The 25,548-nt window shown below is 48.7% G+C and overlaps 1 protein-coding gene across 1 annotated transcript in view; it reads left to right on the forward strand.

Annotated features, from left to right (window-relative positions):
- Positions 1–745: 745 nt before the first annotated feature.
- Positions 746–25,548, forward strand: part of LOC138570121 (sodium/iodide cotransporter-like) — a 636,461-nt gene continuing 611,658 nt past the window's right edge. Inside the window, exons 1-3 of the mRNA XM_069648754.1 lie at positions 746–1,162; positions 1,715–1,780; positions 1,930–1,981. Of these exons, the coding sequence (XP_069504855.1) occupies positions 800–1,162; positions 1,715–1,780; positions 1,930–1,981 (481 nt within the window). The 5' untranslated portion in view covers positions 746–799. The remainder of the gene's footprint in view (positions 1,163–1,714; positions 1,781–1,929; positions 1,982–25,548) is intronic.

Raw genomic sequence — 25,548 nt, forward strand, 5'->3', positions numbered from 1 at the left:
TCTTGCCGCCTCTCCCCATAACGCTTTAAGTGCTACACAAGAAACCTAGATTATACTACATACATAAAAAGTCTTAGCATAGTGCCAAGCTGCGCTCATGGTATGTTATGTCAGTGCTTGTTTTAAAGTGCTCTATACCTCTGTTATGCCACCTTCAGGTGCTCTGGGCAAAGACAGGAGAAGTAGGGGAGAGAAGAAATGGCAGCAGGAGATAGGCTAATCTGGATGCTTGTGTACTGCTATCCACTTCTTAGGCCTTTTTACAACATTTTATGGACAAGGACAGGCTGAGTGAATTGTGTATTTGAAAATCTCCATGGCACCAATCTCTCCCAAGTTCATACATTCGTACATCAGGAAGGTGTCAGAGATTCTGAACACTGATGAATAGGAATTTCAAGCAACCATCCGGTTCTGAATGTCCACTAGGCCCTGTTGGAGTTGACTGCCACTTCACGTGATCATCTGGTATTGTAAAGGGTCTCCCAGAAATATGAAGGTATCCAGACATGCTTTGGAAGAATCAGGCCTAAAATACTTGGTTATAGAAAATTACTCCCAAAATAGCAATAGCTGCTTTTGGACATGTACTACTAAATTATGTGATTGCGAATTTTGAATTTTTAGGAGGGAATCTGTATAATGCAACTGTTTTCAACCTTGGGCAGCATCTTGGCATAAAGCTTTGTTTGTTTGCAAGGCTTCATCTTGTGTTTCTTTCCGTCACCCTTTTTTGCAGTAGAAGCTTTGACTCCATGTTGGCATAGCTCCTGCTGCAGACGTGTGGATAGCAGGGACGATGGAACAGCAGCACCTGTTTAATCTTGAGAAGCTGACATTTGGGCTTTGGGACTACCTCGTCTTTGCCATCATGCTCATCATCTCTACCAGCATTGGCCTCTTCTATGCATTACGCGGGGGTGGGCAGAAGACCTCAGAGGATTTCTTCACCGGCGGCCGAAAGATGTCTGCTCTGCCAGTGGGGGTGTCCTTGGCTGCAAGTTTCATGTCTGCCATCCAGGTACTGGGAGTGCCTATTGAAACCTACCGCTATGGTGCCAAGGTGGTGCAGATGTGCATTGCACAGACCCTCAACAGCCTGCTGGCGGTGTACTTCTTCATGCCTGTCTTCTATAGACTGCGTCTCACCAGCACCTATGAGGTATGGCATAAAAGCGGCAGCTGCAGGCTCTAGAGTGGCCCAGCTAGACTTTTCAACTACCACACTCTTTGCAGTAGGGTCTAGCATTTGGAATTTTAGGAGTGAGGAGTGATCTCATGTATACATTGCAGGGTCATAGAGTGTATGTGTATGTTCATGGGCTAGAATGTACCCTTCAGCAAGTCACAAGATTGGCTTCCAGTCTGGCATTCATCCCATGCTAAAAGGATTAGGGCGTTTGATGAAAGTAGATGCAAATAACCTTGCTGGATAGGACCTTCACTAGGAAAATATGATCCCAAGTAAAAAGACGAGAAAGGGAATTGAAATAGGCGAATAAGAGGTGAAACTCAGACTATAAAGAAGAAAGTGGAGGAATTGGAGAGAAAAATGTATCGGAGAAAAAGAAGGGATGAGAAAGGAGAACGAAGGAGGAGGCAGTTATGGTAATGAAGTAGAAATAAAGACGAGGTGGAGCATGAACGAAGAGAGGCACAGAGGACAGTGATGGGCATCTGTTCTATTTTGTTTCTGTTTCCTTGTGTCTTCCAGTACCTCGAGATGCGGTTCAGCAAGGCTGTGCGGCTCTGCGGAACCATCCAATATGTCTTGGCGACGGTAAGATGCTGCCTGCGGCAGGGTGTGGGTTGCCAGGTGGAACAGGTCGCTTTAGCATGTGCAGCAGTGCGAGGGTGTTTGTGGGAGTCGTCTGCCAGCAGAGCATATGTATTAAGACATGATGATAATGCCTGCTTTTTGTAACACAGATGCTGTACACAGGGATCGTCATCTATGCACCTGCATTAATAATCAATCAAGGTAGGTCTGAAACGTTCCATCATAAAGACTAAGCATAGATTGGGGATATTTTAAAGAGTGTTTCTTACTGCAAGTTGGGAAAGCTCTTTGCACCCGCTGTCGAACTACTCCTGTATTTAAACAGTTCCTATAATTGTCTACCTTCAGTTCAAACTCTAGCCAGGAGAATAGAAAATCAAGAGGCTCTGCAAGCAGCTGCGGCCAGATTCTCAAAAACAAAAAGTGTCTATTTCTGAGACTACAGGAAATGTGCAACAAATAGATGCACATGACTCTCAGAAGTGGGGATGGGCCAAAGGAGGGCAAAAGATGAATGAGAAGCAAAACACCCAACTATCCAGGAAGGCACAAATGCAAAACCAAATTTGTCAAACAAATAAAGTGGATGCAAAGGTGCTTGCAGGCATGCCGCTTTGTACATCACAGCGTTTCCCAATCCCAGAACCACTGTCCCCAACATCAGGCGCACCAGCAGGCGTGACTGTGATATTCCCTCCTGCCGGTGCAGCCGATGGAGAGAGGGATGATCAGAGCCTGCAGCTGTGAGAGCGAACAAAGGACACGACATGCCCGTGAGGCATCGTGCCTGGAACTGCCTGCCTTTCCGCAGGGCGGGCACTTTATTTATTGTGCACCTCACGTCACCGCGCATGCGGTCGGAATCCAACATTCCTCCTTTTTCCCAACAAAACACAACTAAACACACACATGTACCACATCAAACAACATCACTAACTTTCCTGTGCAAATCTAATCCAGCACAGTTACACGCTCTCCACGTCGTCATTGCACCACTCATAGTCTCTTAGCCTATCTGGAGTCTTCGGGGCTACCCTTAGCTTATATCTGCTGGGCCTCTGCCTGGATGCTGTCTCAGGGCTATATCCCCCCTCTGGCTCACCGTCATCTTCTGTATATGCCCCCTCAGACCCTTCTGACTGCTCCTCTGGCTCTCCACACGGTGCCGCTTCTCCCTCACCTAGGTGACTCGAAGCTTGTGGTGGTAGCTCTGCCTCCGCCTGGGACTGTCTGTCTCCATCAGTCCTCATTCGCTGGGACACCCTCTTGAACCAAGAAACATTCCTGGCGATCATCTGTTGTCCTCGTCAACTGTCACCATCGTTCCTTCCATTCAGGTCACTGTCCAGGGTGCGCAGTCAAATCGTGTTTCCAGCTTGGACTTTTTAGGGTTTCACAACACCAGTACGTGATCGCCAACTTTGTGTCTCAACCTTTTTGGATGTTTCCTGTCGCTCATGTATTTGTTTGCTGCAACTCTCCTTCGTTGGGTACGGTCGCTGTCGAAAGGGTCTACTCCCCTGCTCTGGTGGTGTGGTATGGTTGAGTTTACCAAAGTCCTGTACATGAGGTCTGCCGGGGGTATGCTGGTGGAGCTGTGGGGCGTCACCCGGTAATTCCGTAGCAATCTGTATAGGTCCACTCTCTAGGGCCTGTTTTGAGCCCTGGATATGCGTAACACTTTGTTGATTGTTCGCATAAATCTTTCCACATCGCTATTCGCCTGTGGCCTCCGTGGTGTGATGTGGTGATGTTTGATGTGCAGATCTTCCAGGTATTTCCTGAACTCAGTCCCCTGGAATGGTGGTCCATTGTCGCTCCTGATGCGTCTTGGCAGGCCATGCGTTGCAAACATCTTCTCGAGTGCAGGTATTACGGTCTCCGCTGCTGTTGAGGATATGATCTCCACTTCTGGGTATTGTGAGTGGTTGTCAATGGCCACCAGCAGATATATTTCTTCCTGTACTGTCCAGAAAATTGACTCTGATGGCCTCCCACCTTGATGATCCACGCTATGCCGACTGTATTGGTTCAGGATTTGGAGGTGCTCCTGTGATTTGGCAAGGGTGGCAGGATGTAATGACTTGCTCTACCCTGGTGTCAATGGGAGGAAACCATACCCGGTGTCGTATTCTGGCCTTTGTCCTGGCCATTCCTTGGTGCCCTTCCTGTGCAAGCACCACAATCATGTCCTGCAGGCGGCTGGGGATCACTATGCCGGGTTCCCCTCAGGATCAGCCCTTCGCTGGTATGATATGATATGATATGGCATTTGTAACGCGCCTATACACAAGTGTTTCAAGGCGCGACGAGGCAGGGAGGGGGGAACAGGGGGAGGACAGACAACGATCCTACTAGGCCAGGTGTCATTCAGACCGCGCAAGTGCAGGGGTAGGGGGAAGGGAAAAGTGCAGTACAAGGTAAGTAGAATAGAAATAAATAGATAAATAAATAAATAGGGCAGCTGGTGGCAAGTGCAAGGTAAGTGCAGACAAGTGCTGGGAAGGGGGGGCTGTAGGGATACAGAGACAGTCCCGCAGTGCAGGGGTTGCCAGGGAGGCAGTGCAAGTGGAGAGTGGCTGGGCCCAGGACCGAGGTCGGTGAGAGTGGCCAAGAATCAGATTCAGTGCAGAATTTAGTGAAGAATTAGCAGGGGAGAGGGAGAGAGAAAGCAGAAGCAAAGAGGAAGGTTTTGAGGTGCTTCCGGAACCGGAGATGGTTCTCCTCAAGTTTCAGGGAGGCAGGAAGGCTGTTCCAGAGGGAGGCTCCTGCCGCGGAGAGAGATCTACCCCCAGCTCGTTGCTTCGAGAAGCGGCTGACCCTGAGGGAGTTGGAGACGGATGAGCAAAGGGCTCGGGAAGGAAGATATTTAGGAAGAGAGAGTTGCAGGTATTTAGGCCCCAGGCCCCAGAAGGCCTTGTGGACAATGCAGAGGGTTTTGAACTTAATCCTCGCAGCCACTGGGAGCCAGTGTAGAGATTTCAGTCCTGGAGAGATTCGGTCCCTGGGCTTGAGGCCAAGGACAAGTCTCGCAGTTCTGTTCTGGATGAGTTGCAGAGGGCGGAGAGTGGAGGCAGGCAGATTAAGATAGAGACTGTTACAGTAGTCCAGCTTCGAGAGAACCAGGGCTCGGGAGACAGTGAGCTTCTGGGGGAAGGAGAGGAAGGGAAGAATACCTCTAAGGAGGTGCAGCTGGTAGTGTGACTTCTTAGAGACGTCAGATATATGAGGAGAGAAGGAGAGTGTGGAGTCAAAGATGACCCCGGGGTTTTTTGCCTTGCAGGTAGGAGCAGGAAGAGGCCCAAGAGAGGCTGGCCAGAGAGCTGCAGGGAAGGAGGGAGTGGGTGTGCCGATGAGTAGAATCTCAGTCTTACTAGCATTAAGGCGGAGGTCGTTGGCAGCACACCATTCCTGCATAGCAGACAGACAGTCAGAGATGAGGGCAGGAGAGGAGGAGGCCGAGGGTAGCCTGAAAATGAGCTGGGTATCGTCCGCATAGCACTGAAAGTTGGGGCAGAGGGCGGCGATGCGGTGGGCAAGAAGTGCCAGATACTGGTTGAAAAGCCAGGGAGAGAGATTAGATCCCTGGGGAACACCACAGGTGGAGAAAAAGATGTCAGAGAGGAAGGACCCAAGTTGGACCTGGGAGGGTCGATTGGAAAGGAAAGAGGTCAGCCACGCCAGAGCCTGACCAGTGATACCCAGGTTATCGCTCAGACGGTTGAGCAGGATGGCATGGTTGACAGTGTCAAAGGCAGAAGAGAGATCGAGCAGAATGAGAACACACGGAGTGTTGGAGTCGAGGTTCAAGAGCAGGTCATCACGGATGTTCAGGAGAGCAGTTTCCGTGCTTCTGGCCGCTCTGAAGCCGGATTGGTGGTCATGAAGACTACCAACAGCTTCAGCATGGAGGTTAAGCTGGGAGATGGCCAGTTTCTCCAGGAGCTTGCCCAGGAAGGGAGTGATGGAGATTAGGCAATAGTTAGCCGGGCAGGAGCGGTCGGCAGAGGGTTTCTTAAGAAGAGGGTGCACAAGGGATTGCTTGAGGGGGGATGGGAAGACTCCAGAGGCGAAGGAGAGGTTGCAAAAGTCAGCCAGGGCAGGAGCCAGGGAGTCGATGTGGTCCTTGATAGTTTTGGAGGAACAGGGGTGAACCTGTTTAGACGAGACTTTCATAGATCGGACTTGTCTGGAAACTTCGTCAGTAGAGAAAAGGGGAAAGGCAGAGAAGGAGGGAGGAGGGGTGGCTGCAGAAGGGCCGGAGGAAGAGCAGGGAAGCGAGGGAGGGAGGTGATAGGAGGAGAGTGAGGACAGGATGTCCTGAGTTTTAGAGATGAAGTGAGAGGCCAGTGCAGTACAGAGGGCCTGGGAGGGGACAGGAGAGGTAGAGACTGCAGCAGGGGTGGCAAGCTCCTTGCAGATTTTAAAGAGTTCGGCCGAATTGTTAGATGCCGCAGAGATGCGGGCTTGGATAAGGGCTCTCTTCTTGGTGAGAACGGAGAGACGGTATTGCCTTTGGAGCAGGCGGCAGGCCAGTTTGTCAGAGGATGAACAAGAAGCACTCCATTTCCTCTCTGCCACCCTGCACTTGCGTTTTAGGGTGATGAGATCCGAATCATACCAGGAGTTACATTTGGCTTTGGGCTTCAGACGGATTCTCATGACAGGGGCAAGGATATCAAGAGTATCAGAAATAGCAGAGTGGAGCAAGGAGAGGGCTGTGTCAGGGTGGGAGTCAGCCGAAGGGGGAGGGGGGAGGAGAAGGTGGCAGCGAAAGCCTCAACTGACACACGCTTCATGGGTCGGATGACCGAGAAGGTGGGTGGCAATGATGAGGGTGGCTTGGCCTGTGGGGTAGGGAGGGTGAGGTGGGAGGATAGGAGAAAGTGATCACTCCAGGAGAAAGGAGTGGAGAGAGGGACTGAGAGGGGAAGGTCAGAAGAGATCAGAGCATCAAGAGTGTGCCCTGCAGAATGAGTAGGCCCAGATGGGAGAATAGAGAGTGAGAGAGAGTCGCAGAGGTCACGAAAGAGTCCAGTGGGGGGACAGGAGGCATCTAGGTGGATGTTGAAGTCACCAAGAAGGAGGAGTTGAGTGGTAGTGGACAGGAGTGAGGAGGAGAGGTCAGCCCACTCGGAGAGGAAGGAGGAAATTTGACCAGGTGGCCGATAGATAGTAGCCACGGTAAGGGAATGGCTAGGAGAGAGAGAGAGTCGGCAGACAAGACATTCAAAAGAGGAGTAGGTCTGCGTAGGAGTGACAGTGGCAGGAATCCACTCAGGGAAGATAAGGGCAACACCCCCCCCTGCACGGTTGGGCCTGGGCACGGAGAGGATCTTGTAACCGTCAGGTAGGAGTGTGTCAAAGCTGGTGACAGAGCTGGCTGTGAACCATGTCTCAGTGAGACCGAGGACGTCAAGGTCCAGTTCCTCAAGAAGGTGACAGATATCAGAGGAATGCTTAATGGCAGAGCGAGAGTTAAGAGTGGCAATGTGGAGAAGGTTGCCATCCTTGAAGGACTTCCGGGGAGGGGTACAGATCAGAGGTACGCCCTGCGGAGGTGTAGAAAAAGGAGGTGAAGAAGGAGCAAGAGAGGGGGCAGGGAGGGAGGGTAGAGGCAAGGTAGCCGAGGACAGAGGAGGGGGGACAGCAGGAGAGGAGAGGAAGTTGATGAGGCGAGGGAAGCGTCTATCAAAGAGGTGAAGGTTGGCCTGAGGGCCTTGGACCAAGACGGTCCCATTAGCGTAGACATTAATGATGGCCTTAGAAGAGTGGAAAGGGGCCAAGAGGACATCCCAGCGGGTGGCACCATTAATGGGAGAAGAGGAAAAAGGAGAGAGCACAGAGACCATATGAAGGGTCCATAGGTCAGGCGAAGGCACAAAAAAGAGGATGTCAGTGAGAGTTTCCTTAGAGCAGGCACTAGTGTAGGTGTCAGCGATAGGGAGGCCTAGGTTGGAGACCAGGATGTCCTTTTTAAACTTTTTCCTACCGGATTTAGTGAGGAGAGCAGGATAGTCAATAGAGAAGCAGTTAGAGAAGATAGGTGAGATAGAGAGCACCATAGAGTAGGAGGGAGTGGGGGGGAGACAGACGATGTGAGAGCCTGCAGACAGGAAGAGAGCGGCAAGCACAAGTTTACCACATTTAAGAACAGCAACAGTAATGGTGGTGACGGACAATTCCTGTCGTACTGGGAATATGCCGGTAAGGAAGTCTCTGGCTGCTGGCATGCGATTATGTACGTGGCGGAAGAAAGATTTCCAGTCACCGGATGGGATGGTGTTCCTCACTATGTCGCAGCTAGGGTCATTGTGCGTGGCCTTCACAATGTCTTTGATGCCGACCGCCTTTGGCTTAATGGTGTATATGATTTGACATATGTGTTCCTCCGTTTTCTCTGCTTCACTCACTTCCCCCAGTGTTGCGGCCCTCGTGTGCCTGGATAGGAAATCTGAAGGATTGTCTGTGCCCGCTTGGTAGGCCAACTCGAACTCATACTGCTCAATGTGGAGCAGCCACTTCCCAATTCTGGCCAGAGGGTCAGCTGATGACCCTGTGAAGATCGGGATGAGTGGCTTGTGATCTGTGTAGGCCGGCCATAGAGGTAGATGTGGAAATGGTGGCAACCCCAGAGCACCGCTATGGCTTCCTTTTCAATGTGCGAGTATCGCTGTTCGGTTAGCGTGAGGGCTCGGGATACATATGCAATGGGCTTTGTTTCTCCTGTCCGTGATTGCTGGACCAGGATGGCCCTGAGGCCAACGGGGCTAGCATCGACATAAAGTTCATTCGTCAACGTTGGGTTGTAATATACCATTGTTGTTTCCGATGACAGAGACGTCTTGATTTGCTCAAATGCCTCCTGGCATTCAGAGCTCCATTTCCACTTGGTTTTCGACCTGGTGATCTCTGTGAGAGGCTCGTACAAGGTTGCCAGGTTGGGGATGAACCTACCGCAGTAAGTTGCCATCCCCAAGAAACTGTGTACTTGCATGGGTGTTGTCAGGGGCGAGGCCTCCTTTATGTGGGCCACCTTTTGTGGGTCGGCTGATACCCCCTCACTGTTGAAAACATACCCGAAGAATATTATCTCTTCTTTCAGGAACTCGCATTTGTCCCAGTGGATCGTCAGGCCTGTGGTCTCCAGCCTGCTGATCACCATCTCGAGGCGACGCATGTGCTCCTGCCTGCCGCTGGCGTGGATGAGGATGTCATCACTGACATTCACCACTCCTGGGATCCCCTGAATCACTTCCTGGATGGCGTGCTAGAACACCTCCGCCGTTGAGGAGATGCCGAAACTCAGCCTCTTGTACCGCCGCAGACCCAGGTGGGTGGAGAAGGTCGTGATATACCTTGAGTCACGCGTGATATACCTTGAGTCACGGTGGATTTTCAACTGGTGGCATCCAGCGTTAAGGCCGAGTTTTGAGAAAACGTTCGACCCTGTGAGGTCCGTAATTATCTCATCTAACGTGGGGGTGATGTGTCGCTCCCTTTTGATTGCTGCATTTGGTAGGCACATGTCAATGCAAATCCTTTCTTTCCCCGGGTGCTTTGGTTTCTTTGTCACCACCATAGGCGAAACCCAAGGCGTTGGTCCTGTGACTTGTTCAATAATGCCATCCTTTTCAAGTTTGTGTAACTCCTTTTTGACCAGGTCTATCATATGAAATGGCGTTCTCCTGTGGCCTACCACCCGGGGCTGTACCGTCTGGTCGATGTGATGGTTTTATGAGCTTTTCCAAACATCCGATGCCGTTGACGATGCCTGGGTGCTTCTCTAAGAGGTCTGTGACGTCTGATGAGTCTGTGACGTTGCAGATGAACCGGATCAGTCCTAGGTTTTCAGCTGCATCCCCACTAAGCAGTTATTTGATTCCAGCATTGACGACGCATATCTTTGATTTGATGACTGTCTCGTCTCTGCTTAGTTCCATTCTGAAACGTCCTTCCACTGGTAGTGGTGTCTTGCTTTCATAGGTGGACAGGAGTGTTTCAGTTGCCTTGAGGTCAAGTCAAGGACATAGCGTCCGGAACATTGTCAATGGCATGCCGTTTACTGATGCTCTGGTGTCTATTGTCATGAGTTTCTCTTGGCTGTGTATGGCAAAAGGCATTTGTGTCTTCTTTGTTTCTTCCTTGGCTCTGTGCTTCTGTGATTAAGTGCTGAGTTCAGATGGACCTTGCTCCTCCTCCTCGTTCTCCCAGTCCCCACATCCGTCACTGTGTCACCATTGTAATCTCCAGAATCATCTGTCGATGAGTTGTTGTTGGTTGCTATGCGGCGCGTATCTGCTTGCTTCTTTTTCCTGGAGAAGGATTTAGCTTATTGCAGTTGTGGGCATTGAGGCTGCCCTGTGGATCTGCAGACACGTGTGTATTGATCCTTCCGGCCACATGCCCCACACATGGTTCACTGCGCTGGGCAGTTTCTCCTTCAGTGGCGTGCTCCACACCACCATCCACACTCGGTAGGCCCCGGGATTCTCGGTTGCCACTGCAGTGAATTGTTTGCCTCATTGTAGTCTTCCCTTGGTGCTTGGCGGTTGGAGATCTGTGCTATCACCGTTGACGTTGGTGCCAGTTGGAACTTCTGTAGCGTGGTGCCCATGTGTGCTGCCCTCGCCTGTGACAGCTCTCTTTGGTGTCCATATTTAAGGATTCTGGCTAAGGTGATGCCCTTTTCACCCAACACCATTCTGCGCAGTTTCTCCGAGTGCATGCCATTGATGATCTGGCGCCTTATTTCCTTTTCAATGTTGTCAAATTCACACAAGAATGCTAGTTTCCTAAGCCTTGTGTGCTAAGCGTCCAGTGTTTCATCCTCCATCTGTACTGTGGTGCAGAAGTTGTAGGTTTCGTAGTCCAGATTCAACTGTGGCACTTTTGAATCTACAGCATGCAACAGGGCCCTTCTGATGATGGATCGGTGTAGGGGTCGAAAGGCTCTAATGCCACTGTGGCACCTCCATGAGGTCGAGGGGACGGCGCTGGCGGTCTCAGTGAAGCAGCTATCCTTGACGGTGTGCTGGGTCTGGGCGTAGAAAGGCCGGTTGCCATATTGCCCTGGTGCCGTGTTCACCCTGTGTGTGTGGGCAGCGATGGACTCCTCCTCACTTTTGTTTGCCGGTCTGTTGGTGTGGCACCATGGGCTTGCCAGCTCCTAGGTGTCTCCCTTGGTTGGTGCAGTGGCTGTGGCTCCCTCTGCGCTGCTTGATGTTCCAAAAGGGAGAAAAGAGAAGAAAAATGTGGTAGCCCCACTGTGTTTTCCACAAATGTGCCCATGTCGTGGGCGTCTGGGCTGATTTATGGCCTGGGATCAGCTGTGTGCATGTTTCACTGCTTCATCTCGTCACCAGTGTGATATTCCCTCCTGCTGGTGCAGCCGGCAGAGAGAGGGATGATCAGGGCTAAATGGAGATTTGAGGCTACTTCCTGCTTTACATGTGTTTTTGAGGACATTTCCACACATTATTGATGCATATCATGCGATGCACATGTTTTGGACATCATTTGCACTAATAAATGACCTGTTATTTAGAGACTGTTTGTGAAAATATTTGCACTGTCTTGCACAAAGTACATTTTCTGTGGATGTGTGAGCATCACAATGAGTTGCACAATGGTACAAGTGCATCGTTGCATAATTGTGCATCTCACTGAGAGTCACATGTGTTTGCGAATCTGCCCCCCAGGTGCCTGTACTCCCTTGATAATGAGGGTCACTGCCAGGATATTTCATTCAGGTCCGTAGTCAACTTTATTTATTTTATTTATTGCATCTTTGTAAGGCGCCTATACAACAAATGGTGTTTCAAGGCTCCACAAGACAAAAAAGGAGCACCAAGGGGAGAACAAGGGAGAAAAATAACAATAATGGTCCTACTAGGCCTTGTGACATTCAGATCGTGCAAGTGCAGTAACAAGAAGTCCGAGGGAGAGGGGGGAGTGCAGATCTGCGCAAAACACAAAGTGCTAGAGAGCATGGGAATGGAACCACTTCCACCTTTGTATCTGGCACTTACCCACGTGTGAAATCAAGGCGGCAAGAGCCAGGGATTGCATGGGTTCTAGGGGAGTGAGGGTCCACATGCTAAGTGGAAGGGGGTGGACAAGACGGGGGGGCCTGGTACCCTGTAGTACTCAGAGGAAACAAGGAAGCCAGTCACTTCTGCAGACGGGAATGTTAGCAGGAGAGGGAGAGGGAAGGAAGAAGAGAAAAGGAGGGTCTTGAGGCGCTTCCGGAAGTTAAGGAGATCTGTCTCAAGCCTGAGACAGGCAGGGAGACCATTCCAGAGGGAGGCTCCTGTAGAGGAGAGAGAACTAGCCCCCACTCTCTGCTTAGAGAAACGTCTGATCTGCCGAGAGTTGAATCTAGAAGACCAAAGGTCTCTTACAGGGAGGTATTTAGGGAGAGAGGGTTGCGTATAGCGGGGTCCCAGACCCCAGAAAGCCTTGTGAATGATGCAGAGGGTCTTGAACTTGATCATAGCAGAAAGCAGTGGAGATTTTAGGGCTGGGGAGATGCGATCCCTGGGTTTGAGGGCAAGGGTAAATCTTGCAGCCCTCTTCTGAATTTAGTTGAAGAGGGCAAAGTGAGGACAAACAGAGATTGAGGAAGGGGCTGTTGCAGGAGTCCAGGCTACAGAGGACCACAGCTCTGGAGAAATGGAGTTTTATGGATGTTAGGGAGAATTCTCAGAAATGTGCTAATTCCTCTCTACCTTAGAGACCCCCAGGTACTTTGCTGGATTTTGACCTGGAAAGAGTGAGACCCTTTTTCCCACTCTCTCATGTATTTTAAATGTGATTTTGAACACTGTGTTTCTTTTGGTTGTGGAGTCTGACAAACTCCATAGGCATCATCTTTTACATTGTGTCCTACAGCACCTTCAGTGTAGTGGCACAGGGAAGTCTTTCAGATTTCCCCAAAATTTAAATACCTTTTCTTGGATAAACTACTGTTTCCAAGAGCAGTGAAGTGAAATTGACTTTACTTACACGTGTAACTTTCTAGACCCAGCACACACTATCTTACAATAGGGTGCTGGAGGGGTTACTTAGTAACCCTTTGTCTAGCTTCTCATGTAACCATTTTATGTTACCCTTTCCTCGATGAATGGCTGGTTGCAGTGGTTTACGTTTAACTACCATGGAGTGCATTTACCGCAGACTGCCTTCGCAGCTACAGTAAAGCATCCAAGGGTGCCTTTTTTGTCAAAATGGCCACAGTCTTCTTTTTTCACCATTTCTTTGTAGAAAGGTCCTTCTGGAGATTTACTCTGTGCGTCAAACCAGGTTTGGTCCCTTTGTTTATTTTGCCTTTGGCGGGATTCACAAGTGTATCCCGCCTCTGGCTCCAGGGTGTCTGGCGGGGGTGGGAAGCGAGGGAGGTGCCCGAAACTCCCTGTGCCTAGTCTCCTAGAACACAGGAATGCACTCTTAGGTGATTGGCCGGCTGGCTGTCCAGAAAGGACAGCCACCCTGCTGGGTGACTGACAGCTGGGCTGGAATGAATGGAAGAAACCTGCATAAAAGGCGAGGCTTTTTGGCTTGGAAGACAGAGTCTACCACTGGACGAAGGAATCTGAAGAAGAACTTGAAGAGGACACCTGCTGCAACTCCTGGACCGTTGGTTTACTAAGTGAAGTCCTGCTGCTGTGCTGAAACTCCAAATTTGTATCGACAGAGAAGCCCCTCCAAGGACGAATACTCCCTTTGAGCTAGTGGGACCACTCAACTCCAAAGTAAGCCACCTGAACATCCTCTCGGAGCTGGTTGAAATTTCACTGCAGTTGCTGCTGAAACCGAATAGCCAGGGAGAGGAACACCAGACCGTGTGCTTTGCTTTTAAGCTGGCCAAGAGCTCCAGGAAGATCCTCTGGACTCCCAGGAAGCAGGACTGACTGAGCCTGAGACCCCAGATGCAAGAAAAGTCCATCTGGACAGCCAGGAACCGCGGTGTTGCTATTTGCGGTAGTCACAAGGAGCTGAAACACTGAAGTGCCACTTGTTTGAAGATTGCCGGATGCGAACGGTGACTGTCCCATAGTGAAGGAGTCCCCAGAAGTCCTCCCTCTTCTCGCCACGAATGAGGCCCAGGAACAGTGGGATCTACAGAAGCTGCACAGGAACAGAAGTTATCTGCTGCATTTTTCTTCAATCTAAAGGTACTGTAATGTTTCAGAGAACTTACCTTTTGTTGTGCCACCTTGCTTGTCCTCATTGGAGACTTGTCTTGGTTGCATCTGTAGGGGTTGCCAACAGCTTCTTTACCTTACAAGCCAAATCAGCTTGTGGCCCTACTTTGATTTTGTTCTTATTCTGCAAAGACTTCTAAAACATTGTGCAAGACTTTTACTTACCTGCAAGAAGTGCTTCAGTTCACCTTGACTTTTGCTAACCTAACATTGGCTGGCCTGGCTCCCTGAATGACTCTTTTCTCCTCTGCTTAAATGGTTGTGTCCTCCTTCCGGGAAGGGGCTAACTAACTTTGCATTGGGGGTTTGTTTGTATGTTTTGTTTGTTTGTTTTATTCATTTATAATGCGCACCAGACCCGAGGGTGAAAGGGTGCAGCAGTACAGGATATGCAAAGCTTACAAGGGTTACAAAAGTTACAAGTTACAGTTACAAGGTGTTAATAATATAAACAGGATAAGGCAGTAATGCAGTAAGTTATATACAGGGTTTTATACAGTAAATTATATACAGGATATGATGTTATATAACATTTGCAGGTAGTGTAACATTGAGGCAATACAGGACAGAGCAATTTACAGTATACAAGCTATATCTGTAATAAGGCGAGAGGATGGCAGGGGGCACTGGCTAGTTGATCGAATGCTTCAAATGGTTCATGTAATTGGCTCTGAATTTAAGGTAGGATTTCTCAGCATGTATAATTTGGGGTAGTGAATTCCATACTTGGGCCGCCGGGACGGGGAAACTGAATTGGCACCTCTGGCCTTAGTCAATTTGAATCTCGGAATGATAAGTGTATTGGCATAGGTGCTTCTTGAGGGTCTGGATGATCTTCTTTCTACAAATCTATCAGAGAGATAGGGAGGAGCCGCGTTGTTCAGGGCTTTGTGAGTGAGGGAGGCAACTTTAAATAAGATTTTGTCTTGGGTCGACATCCAGTTATTATTCCGCCTTATCTTAGAAATATGGGTTCGTTTAGAGATGCCAAGAGCTGCTCTCAGAGCATTGTTTTGTAGAATTTGTATTCTATGTGGGATGTATTTATTAGCCCCAATATATAGGGCATTACAATAATCGAGTCTGGATAGGATGAGGGCTCTAGCTAGAATCATGCAGTTCTCATCGGAGATGCAGTGTTTACCAGCTCTGATAAGCTTACATGTGTAAGCTGTGGCTGAGGCCAGATAATTCACCTGTTTGTTGAAGGAGAGGGTGGCATCTAGGTAGAAGCCAAGAGTCTTCACTTCCTTGGCTACCTTGATAATATTTCTATCGATATCGAAGGCATGGTGTTCCTGGCTTAGTTTTATGAGAGTGGAGTGTGTGCCCAGAATGATTAACTCTGTTTTGTCATCATTCAGGCATAGACCATGAGTTGCCATCCATGCCTGGATGATGAGATACACCCTATTTACCAAGGCCAAATCCTCGTTGTAATCCCCAGAATGTGCGAGGAGGATCTGGGTATCATCTGCATAGTTAGTGTAGGTGATACCAAGAAGGTCCAGATCATCAAAAAGGGACTTAGTAAATATGTTGTATAGTGTCAGAGACACACAGGAGCCGTGGGGAACGCCGCACAGGATGGGGGTAGGGTGTGCTGCATCTGAAGGGGAGAACGCCCTCATGGTCCTTTCATTAAGGAAAGATTTAACCCATAATATGGCTTCTTTGGAGAAGTGTGCTGCAGAGTTAAGGTGGTTGCAGAGGACTTTGTGATCTACAAGGTCGAAGGCGGGCGAGAGATCTAAAAGTAGGAGGAGTGCTGTTTGACTGTTCTCTCTTAACTCATCAATTTGAGCTTTCAAGTCGATGAGAGCGGTCTCGGTGCCATGTTGTGGACGGAATCCAGACTGCCTTGTTCTTAGGAGCTTATGGTGTTCTAGAAATGTTTGGATTTGGGTATATGCTATCTTATCCAGGATTTTTAGCAGAAAGGGGACTTTCGTTATGGGGCGGTAGTTAGAAGGGATAAGGGGGTCGAGGGATTGTTATTTTAGTAGAGGCAGTACCCATGATTGTTTCAGGTTGGATGGCACAATGCTTGAGGTGGATGAGGCATTCACAAGCTTAGATATGAAGTGAGAAAGTTCTCTAGCAGCATCTTTTATGAGTTGTGCCGGGCACAGATCACCATGACAATTGGAGGGTTTAAGAGAGAGGATGGTTTTCTCCACCTCCAGGATAGATGTTTTGGTGAATCTAAATTGGATAGTTGTATTTTGTTCCAATGGGGGTGGGTTGGTATTAGGTATTGGTGGTTGGTTAAGAGTAGCTTTCTTGGCCGCAATTTTCTTTTGAAGCATGGTAACTTTGTTGGTCAGTGCTTGTTGTATCTCCGTGCACCAGGCTTTGTCTTTTGTACATATATCTGGGATGGGAGTGGGCGACTCTAATTCTTTTAAGATTGAAAACAGCTCCCTCATACTTGAGTAGGCCGTGGAAATGCGCTTATTGCGTTTGGCCAGGACAATATCCTTTTTGTAGTGTGAGGAGATTTTGATGAGTTTTTTTTATGGTCTTCTGAAGGAGTGATTCTCCAGGACGATTTGCAACTTCTTTTGAGTTGACGGAGGTCTTTCAGTTCAGGGGTGAACCCTTTCTTGAGGTGAGTTTTTGGTTTACTAGGTCTGAGTTTGAAAGGTGCGATGTTGTCAAGTGTGGTTCGTATGATTTTGTTATACTCTTCAACGAGTATCTCTGGGTTTAGGTGTTCATCTAGTTGGTTCAGAGAGGATAGAATAGCAGGGATCACTTTGGACCTCATCACGAGTTTGGTGGTAACCCTTAAATGCGGCAGTAACGCTATTACCGCTGCATTTAAGGGTCTGCCACATCACAGGTTTTGCAGATTTCCCCCCAGCTCTGCGGTGGGGGGAAATCTGCCGAAGTTCTGCGCTCTTACCGCCGGCGGGAAATCCGCCGGCGGTAAGAGCACGAAAATTCCCCATTGAGCCCAATGGGGAATGGGGAATTACCGAATGGGCTCAGTGGCGAATGGGCAATATACGTTCCGCCAAACCCGTGATCCGGCGCTAGTAGCGCCAGCGTTACCGCCCAACTCGTGATGAGGCCCTTTGTCTTTAGTGATGCTCTTTTTGTTCCTGGTCGGGCATGAGGAGGCCATATTGGCTGCAGGAGGGAGTTGCCTAATGGTAGATAAATCAAAGGTTACCAGGTAGTAGTCCGTCCATAATTGTGGGGAGATGAAAGTAATGGCGGCAAGCAGTTGTAATCTGCTAACCAATTGAGGGTTCTCCCTCTGTTTTGGGTGGGTTCCACAATTTTTTGGGTTAGTCCCAATTCCATGAGGGTATTAGCCACATTGGAGGCATGTTTGTCTGAGGGGTCATTATGGCCTAGATTGAAGTCTCCCAAAATGAGTAATTGCGTGGAGGTTTTAAGGTTGGTAGATAATAGGCAGTTCATATCTTCATCAAATGTACCCAATGGGCCAGGGGGCCTATAAATGAGGTAGATGGTCAAGGTCTGTGAGTTATGAAGTGGGAGTTTGATAGCGCTCACTTCTTAAGAGTTGGATTCTGGAGTGACAGTGGTTCTCATATTTAGGCTGATTTTGGCGATGAAAGCAACGCCGCCGCCTCGTGATGAGGCCTTTTGTCTTTAGTGATGCTCTTTTTGTTCCTGGTCGGGCATGAGGAGGCCATATTGGCTGCAGGAGGGAGTTGCCTAATGGTAGATAAGTCATAGGTTACCAGGTAGTGGTCCATCCATAATTGTGGGGAGATGAAAGTAATGGCGGCGAGCAGTTGTAATCTGCTAACCAATTGAGGGTTCTCCCTCTGTTTTGGGTGGGTTCCACAATTTTTTGGGTTAGTCCCAATTCCATGAGGGTATTAGCCACATTGGAGGCATGTTTGTCTGAGGGGTCATTATGGCCTAGATTGAAGTCTCCCAAAATGAGTAATTGCTTGGAGGTTTTAAGGTTGGTAGATAATAGGCAGTTCATATCTTCATCAAATGTACCCAATGGGCCAGGGGGCCTATAAATGAGGTAGATGGTCAAGGTCTGTGAGTTATGAAGTGGGAGTTTGATAGCGCTCACTTTGCAAGAGTTGGATTCTGGAGTGACAGTGGTTCTCATATTTAGGCTGATTTTGGCGCTGATAGCAACGCCGCCGCCTTGCATATTATTTCTATCTTGTCTCAGAATGTATAGCCATCTGGGATTGCTAGAGACAATAGGGGTCCTGCCGCCTCATGCAGCCAGGTCTCTATGACAGCAAGAAAGTCCAACTTATTGGACAGTATAATTTTGCAGATGTCCTTGGCATGTGCAGTTAGGGATCTGGCATTTATTAGTCCGCCTTTAAGAGGAAGGGCTGCAGTGGTGGTTTTGGTTTTAATGTGGGGGGTAGGAGATGTCTTGGTTTGCTATTAGTTGTGCTAACTTGATGAGTAATGGTTCTTTTGTTGGTGGCAGGGAGAGATCTAGTCAAAGGCTCGTATAATCTAGTGAGTCTTGCTCTGAGCCTGGAATTTCTGGTGGGTGGGCTGCAAGGGTTGCTTAGGAGTTCACTGATAGCTCCAGTCCTTGGTCAAATGGTATGGTTAGCTTCCTCCATGGTAATGAAGAAGGAGATGGCTATGTAGGATTGATTGAGTTGGTGATTCTTAATAGTGTGGTGGAGGCTATTGTCGGCTATTAGGCCGGTTAAGCGTACTAGATGGGTGATAGACCATAGGCAAAGTATTATGATGCTCATGGTGTATCAGTATAGGGAAATATATACTAATATTTGGGCAGCACTGATGTGTTGGTATAGAGGGGAAGAGCCCCAGGTGGTTAATCAGATACAGCAGATATGGTCTAAATTCAACAATCAGTGGATGGCAAGGCACCTATGGGCCAGATTCAGCAATCAATGGCAAGGCACCTATGGGCTAGAATCAGGAATCAGTGGCAGAGCACATAGGGCTCGGTTTACCAGACAATGGCAAAGCATATGTGTGCTAAATTTGACAATCAAAACAAGGCACATATGGGCAAAATTCAACATTCAGAAGTAAGGCACATAAGGGCTAAATTTGACAATCAAAATAAGGAACATATGGGCTAAATTCAACATTCAGAGGTAAGGCACATAAGGGCTAAATTTGACAATCAAAATAAGGCACATAAGGGCTGAATTCAACAGTCAATAGCAGGGCATATATGGGCTAGATGTGGCATCAATCATACAGCACGTGTGGCTATGTTAATAAAGTAATGGCAGTATGTTAACATAGTTACAGTTGGCAATGGATCACATAGGACACATAAGTTGGTTTATCCATAGTTGTAGTGTTGTGCACATGTGGCTAGGGTCAGGTAGACACTTGCGCTGGGGAGTTTAGACGTTAAGTTAAAGGGTCAGTATCAATGCAGAACTGTTGTTGGTAGCAGTGGCTGAGGCATAGACATGGAGGCTGCTATAGGAGCTGTAATACAAGTTTGAATAATAACATTGTAGTACATTATAACATAACAATGGTATCTCAGATTTACAGAGCTGTCCTGAGTCAGAATATATAGAATTGTGAGGTCAGGAGGCGTAAGGGATGCAGTAGGAGTTGCAGGAATATTGGGTTCAGTAGTATAGCTAGCGTTATTGGGAGGGTTGCAGAGGGTATGTAGAGTGCATAGTTTATGTGGCCACTTGAATATAGGGGTCTGAGGAAGTCCTTACTGCATGGTGGCAGGCGTATGGTGGCCCAGAGCCCATCCAGATCCAGACAGGCTCCCGACAGGCAATAGCCTTTGTGTTTGTGCCTTAGTGGGTGTGCCGTCTAGAGCCTGACGGCTTGTAATTGGTCAATAAGAAGGGGCTACTGACCAATGCGGATCGTCGCTGCTGCAGGTTGTGAGTTTAACAACAAAGGTGGCTGTGAAGAAATGGCGGCGGCCATTTTGGAGAGGCTTTTGCCTCGTGGCATCTACTTTTATTAATGCAGTGTAAACGAAAAAAGAATGTATAGGCAGATTCATGAGGATGGAGGGGCCATCCACAGGAATAGATTCATATGAAAAGCAAAACGAGGTAATTTAGGATGGCGACTTACCCGTTTCAAGTTGGCTGGATCCTGGTGACACAATTACTTGCATGGTGTCCAGGCATCAATCCAGTGCCCTTCGAAGGCACCTCTATGTCGGTCACTGCTCCTGCAGTGGAACAGGAGCTCTGGCTCCTCCTGGGGGACAGGCAGCATGTGGGGCCTCCAGGCTCCCGACAGGCAATAGCCTTTGTGTTTGTGCATTAGTGGGTGTGCCGTCTCGAGCCTACCGGCTTGTAATTGGTCAATAAGAAGGGGCCACTGACCAATGCAGATCGTCGCTGCTGCAGGTTGTGAGTTTCACAACAAAGGTGGCTGTGAAGAAATGGCGGTGGCCATTTTGGAGAGGCTTTTGCCTCGTGGCATCTGCTGCTATTGATGCAGTGTAAACGAAAAAAGAATGTATAGGCAGATTCATGAGGATGGAGGGGCCATCCACAGGAATAGATTCATATAAAAAGCAAAACGAGGGGTTACCAAAAGTACTTACCTGCTTCAGAGTATTTGTGTGATTTCTTGTTTTGCTCTAATAACATTTTCCTTTGACCTATTCCTAAGAATATTCTAAATGCAACAGTGATATTAATGTCACCAGCCCCCTAACTATTGAAGTCGCCTGAGGTTGTAGGTTGTGTCTGTGGGCCATCCCAAAAGGGTACTTACTGATTTAGAAACTTAAGAGTGTGTATTTTGGAGTGTATTTGTGTGTTGTTTTATAATACTCCCTTCTGAAGAAGGCTTACTCTATATGACTAATAAAAATGAATAATTGTTTAATCAAGAAACCTTGTGTGTAAGAGTGTATTTGAATACTTGTCATTGGGAATCTCTGTGTAACTGCCCTACAGCTCACATTGACCCCTCTTGAGATAAGCCTGGCTGTTCAACACGCTACCAACCTCTGTAGTACAGACTTATACCAACGGTTGGGTTCCTATTGCGAGGAGGTCAGGGTTGTTGTAGTGCACCCAAAGGGTACTGCATACAGTATTGCCTAAACCTGGTGGCAGACAGCGAGGATATTTTGTAGTGTTATTACACTAAGAATTTGCTTTGCTTTTGTTCAAATAGAAACCTTCACAAGGCTAAGCTCCACTCGAAAAGCAATTGTAATATGCCAAATATGGATAACCTCAGTTTGACAGTAGAGCAACTGAAAGACATGTGTAAAGTCAGGAGTCTGCCTGTTAAAGGAAAGAAAAATGAACTAATTGAAAGATTGTTGAATCATCCACGTCTGGGTAGTAGGCCTGTCACACCTACTAAACCAGAACATGTGGAAAATGATATTGGGGATAATAATGCAAAGTCTAGCTCTGATGTCTTGGAGTCAGAAGAGGGAGAGAGTCTCAGGAAGAGAGCCCCTCCTTACTTCAACAGCCCCTTATGCCTCAACCTTTACCCACTGGGACCCCACAAGGTCCATCACTGAGTCCAGAATGTGTGTCTCTTGGGAAAATGAGATTTGAGTTAGAATTCAAATCCAAGCTGAAACCAAACATCAGGACATCAACCTAAGGAAATGGAAATGCAACATGCCCTTGAAATGAAGAAATTGTTCCTTGGAAATGTTTCTATCCCAGAGACTTCTAGGTCTTCCAGTCCAAAGAGTCCTTGCATCCCTGAGGGAGAAGTACATATGGCAAGTGGAAACTTTCACATATTGGCTGAAGTCACCATTGGAGTCTCAGCCAGTTTTTCTTTAGTGTCCCTGGGTATGTGGGAACAGCAGCATTTAGATGTGTATAATTCTATACCAGATAACACACAAGAATACTACAAGGACAGTGTACTTGTGAATGGTCAGGAAACCCCTGCCATTAGAGACACTTGGGCCAGCATTACAGTGGTGGATGAAACTTTTTTCAAACCTCAGGATGTTTCTAAGGCACCCAAAGGCCCCAATAAGCTTGCTGGAGGCCCTATCCAGATGGTTCCAATACTAACAGCTCTCATCCAGTGCAACAATATGAATGTAAGAATACCTGTCAGTGTGCAAAGTGAGGTGCCTGGGAGAGTCATGTTGGGGAATGACTTAACAACTCTTGGAGTTGTATCTAGTACCCCCAGGCCTCCCAGTAAAAGGAAGCTGGAGCAGACTAGGAAGGCCAGAGAGCTCACTTTAGATGATTACAGAGGAACACCCATTCCATAGGAAGAGCAAACTTTTATTTCCAGGAAGAAAGAGACAAAGGGGAAATCCATGGTCTCAGGAAACAAGAAAGGTAGCAAGCCTGTGCACAAAACCAGCAGGGTTGATGACCAGCAGGGGGCGCAGAATCATCGGAAGCCTGAACCGGCATCTCCCCTTCTCAGGCTGAATCAAACGGCTTGAAAACAATATATACTATAATTTCATCCACCTACTCAGCACTTTACTGCCTGTGCACACTTCTGGAATGCCTGAACTTACTTCTTGTCAAGATTCGCAACCCAGTCCGCTCTTCCACTGCCTCGTGTGCAGCAATATGGCGATCTCAACATCATGATCGTGAGAGCAATCCTCAGCTACTACCAATTACCACCGGAGTAAGCGTCTGTTGTCAGTCCAGCCATGACCTCTTGCCAGACTACCTCGTCTGATCACTGCAGCCGGAAGCAACTGGGTCGGTTCTCGTTGGCCGTGTTGCTGGTCAGTATTGGGCACCTGCTCTGCTGGCCCAGCTGCGACTTCTGGCCAAGCAACCTCGCCTGATCGCCGTGATCAGAAGTGTGTCTTGTCCTCACTGTTCCCTATCGGCCTTGCCCAGTGGCCACTGTGTCACCCTGCGTGGCTGTGATCATCTCGCTAGCGACTGCGCCTGTCCCCTCCTCTGCTCTCTGCCTCCCGGCAGGTCCTTCTCTGAGACTGCTGTTGCCGAGCTCCTCTGTGGCGCACCGCCCATCTCTCCCGCTGCCTTGACCCGCCTCCTTCTTTGCTTGCTCCCTCGGCAGGGTCCACTGACACGGGCACGGACACTGAACTGAATTACTAGGCTGCACCTCCCTCCCCAGCAGTCGCAATTCCATCTGCTACAACGGCTGGTGCGCCATCAGTTACAGCTCCTCCTGCTCAATCGGCTGGAGCCCCAGCAATCGCAGCTCCGCCTACCCAATCAGCCAGATCCCCATTTTGCACATACAGCCTCCGACCTGTACTACCGGGCCACAACCGTCTCCCCGCCAACCACCCTTGCCTTAACTGAGGCTTTCTCTGCGGTGCTCTCAGTACTACAGTGTCCTCATAACCTCCTGTGTGGAGCCACATTCTTGTGCCTTCGCTCCATTGCCTCTGGACTAGTGCACTATTACCTGGTTCCCTCTGTCTACGCAACTCTCATCTGTGTGGTCTGCACCCCTTCAATCAGCATCCTCAAACCTCTGCCAGCCCCTGTCTCCTTGGGATGCTCTCCTGCAATCCCAGCTGCCCCTACCTCCTTGGGACGCTCTCCAGTATAACTTAACTGTTCACACTCAATTCACCTGTATAATCACACAATTACTATAGCCCATTGACTTCTCCCACTGCCTGCCTACACTGCTCCCATTCTCAAACCTTCCCCACTTGCCCAGTGGCAACCCCCCTTCTCAGTAACCACGCTCTCACCCATGAGAGTACAGTATCTCCCAGTTTTGACTTACCTACCCACAACCATTCCACTCCTACTGTGCCCTCAGGCATGCGTATTACCTCCCACCAGCCTCATCCTTTTCTCCCTTCCATTCCCCGCTTTACTGCTTTGCCCTCCCCCAAATATTTTTGCCTTATCATCATGACTATCTCTACTCTCAACTATCCCTCACACTCCCAACCCCACACACCTAGCTCCCAAACACCTCAATTCGACACCGCAATCTCATCTATCCCCAAATGTCTAATACTTCTAACACCACTGATGTTGCTTTATGGAATGCAAGATCTCTCTGTAACAAAACTGTTGCTGTCCTGGATTTGTTCTTACGTCTGAACCTTCACTTCCTCTGTATCACATAAACCTGTATCCCCCTCACAATACTTCTCTCCCTGCATCTCTCACTTCCCCCTCTTCTACCTTCACCCATGTTCCATGACCCAGAGGTCGTGGAGGTGGTATTGGTCTTCTTTCCCACCCCAAGTGCCTCTCAACTCCCAGTTCCTCTCCTCTTCCTGTCTCCCCTTCTTTTGAATGTATGTATAAAATCTTCAACTCTCCGTATGCTATATCTTTTCTTATTATTTACCATCAACCTGGCCCTCTCTGATCCTTCTACGAGGATATTGACCACCTCCTTGGTCTCATCTCCCCCAGTCCCACACCTCTAATCATCCTCGGCGACTTTAACCACCATCTCTCTACCAATCCCCCAACCCGTCCTCTTCTATCTATACTTGACTCCTACCTTCTTACCCCTCTCCCCTCTGCACCACACACCTCTCCGGCTCCCCTCTCGACCTTATCTTTATCTCCACTTTTACCGCCTCATCCATATCCACCCTTCCCAACTATCTATCTGACCACTCTTTGCTTGCTGCCTCCCTCACTCCCCCTTCCTCTCCTCCCCCTCTCCTCCCATATCTTTCTCCCGACCTGACCTGTGTAACTTTAATCCCTCTCTTTTCCACTCCTCCTGTTCTTCTTCCCTCCCCCCTCTCTCACTTCTCCTCTCTCTCTGCAAACAAGGCTTCTTCCCTCATTTCTAGTCTTGACCAGCTTCACCCTCTCTCCCCCTTCACCCTTCTTGCAAGCCTCCCAAACCTTGGCTTTCCTCACAAATTTCTTCCATGCGCCGCCTCCTCGGACACCTTGAACGATGATGGCTTAAACACTGCTCTCCAACCAACCAATCCGCCTACTTCTCTTAGCACACGTCTACGATAACTGCCTCAACTCAGCCAAACGTGCTTACTTCTCTGATCTTCTCCACTCTCAATCTTCTCACCCTCGCCGAATCCTTCAAACCCTGACTCGCCTTCTCTCTCCTCCTACCCCTGACCATTCTATTGCCTCTCCTCTCTCAGCCACTGATCTTGCAAATTTCTTTTCTTCTTCCAAGGTCCAAACTGTATGCCAAGACATTCTCAACTCCCCTTCTTACTCTCCCCCTTCACCTCCTTCCACTACTCCATCCACCACCATGGCCTCCTTCACTCCTGTCATTCAATCTGAGGTTACTCTTCTCCTGTCTAAAACTCACCCAACCTCTGCTCCCTCTGACCTCTTTCCTACCTCTCTCATTCCCAAAATGTACCCTCTCCTTATACCTTACCTTGCCTCCTTCTTCAACACATCTGGCTACCTCTACCTTTCCCTCTACCTTCAATCCTAAAAAATCCTCTGTCAACCCCCATCTTGCTTCCAACTTTCGACCCATCTCTCTCCTACCTTTCCTTTCAAAACTCCTTGAACACCTTGTCTATTCACAACTCTCTGCCTTCATCTCTAACCTCTCTATCCTCCCCACTACCCAATCTGGATTTTGCCCTAACCACTCCACTGAAACCGCTCTCACCTCTGTTCTGAACTCCCTCCTTTCTGCTCGCTACTC

This window comes from Ambystoma mexicanum, chromosome 1p, assembly GCF_040938575.1.
Source record: "Ambystoma mexicanum isolate Mex_15411 chromosome 1p, UKY_AmexF1_1, whole genome shotgun sequence".
Classification (NCBI taxonomy): Eukaryota; Metazoa; Chordata; class Amphibia; order Caudata; family Ambystomatidae; genus Ambystoma; species Ambystoma mexicanum.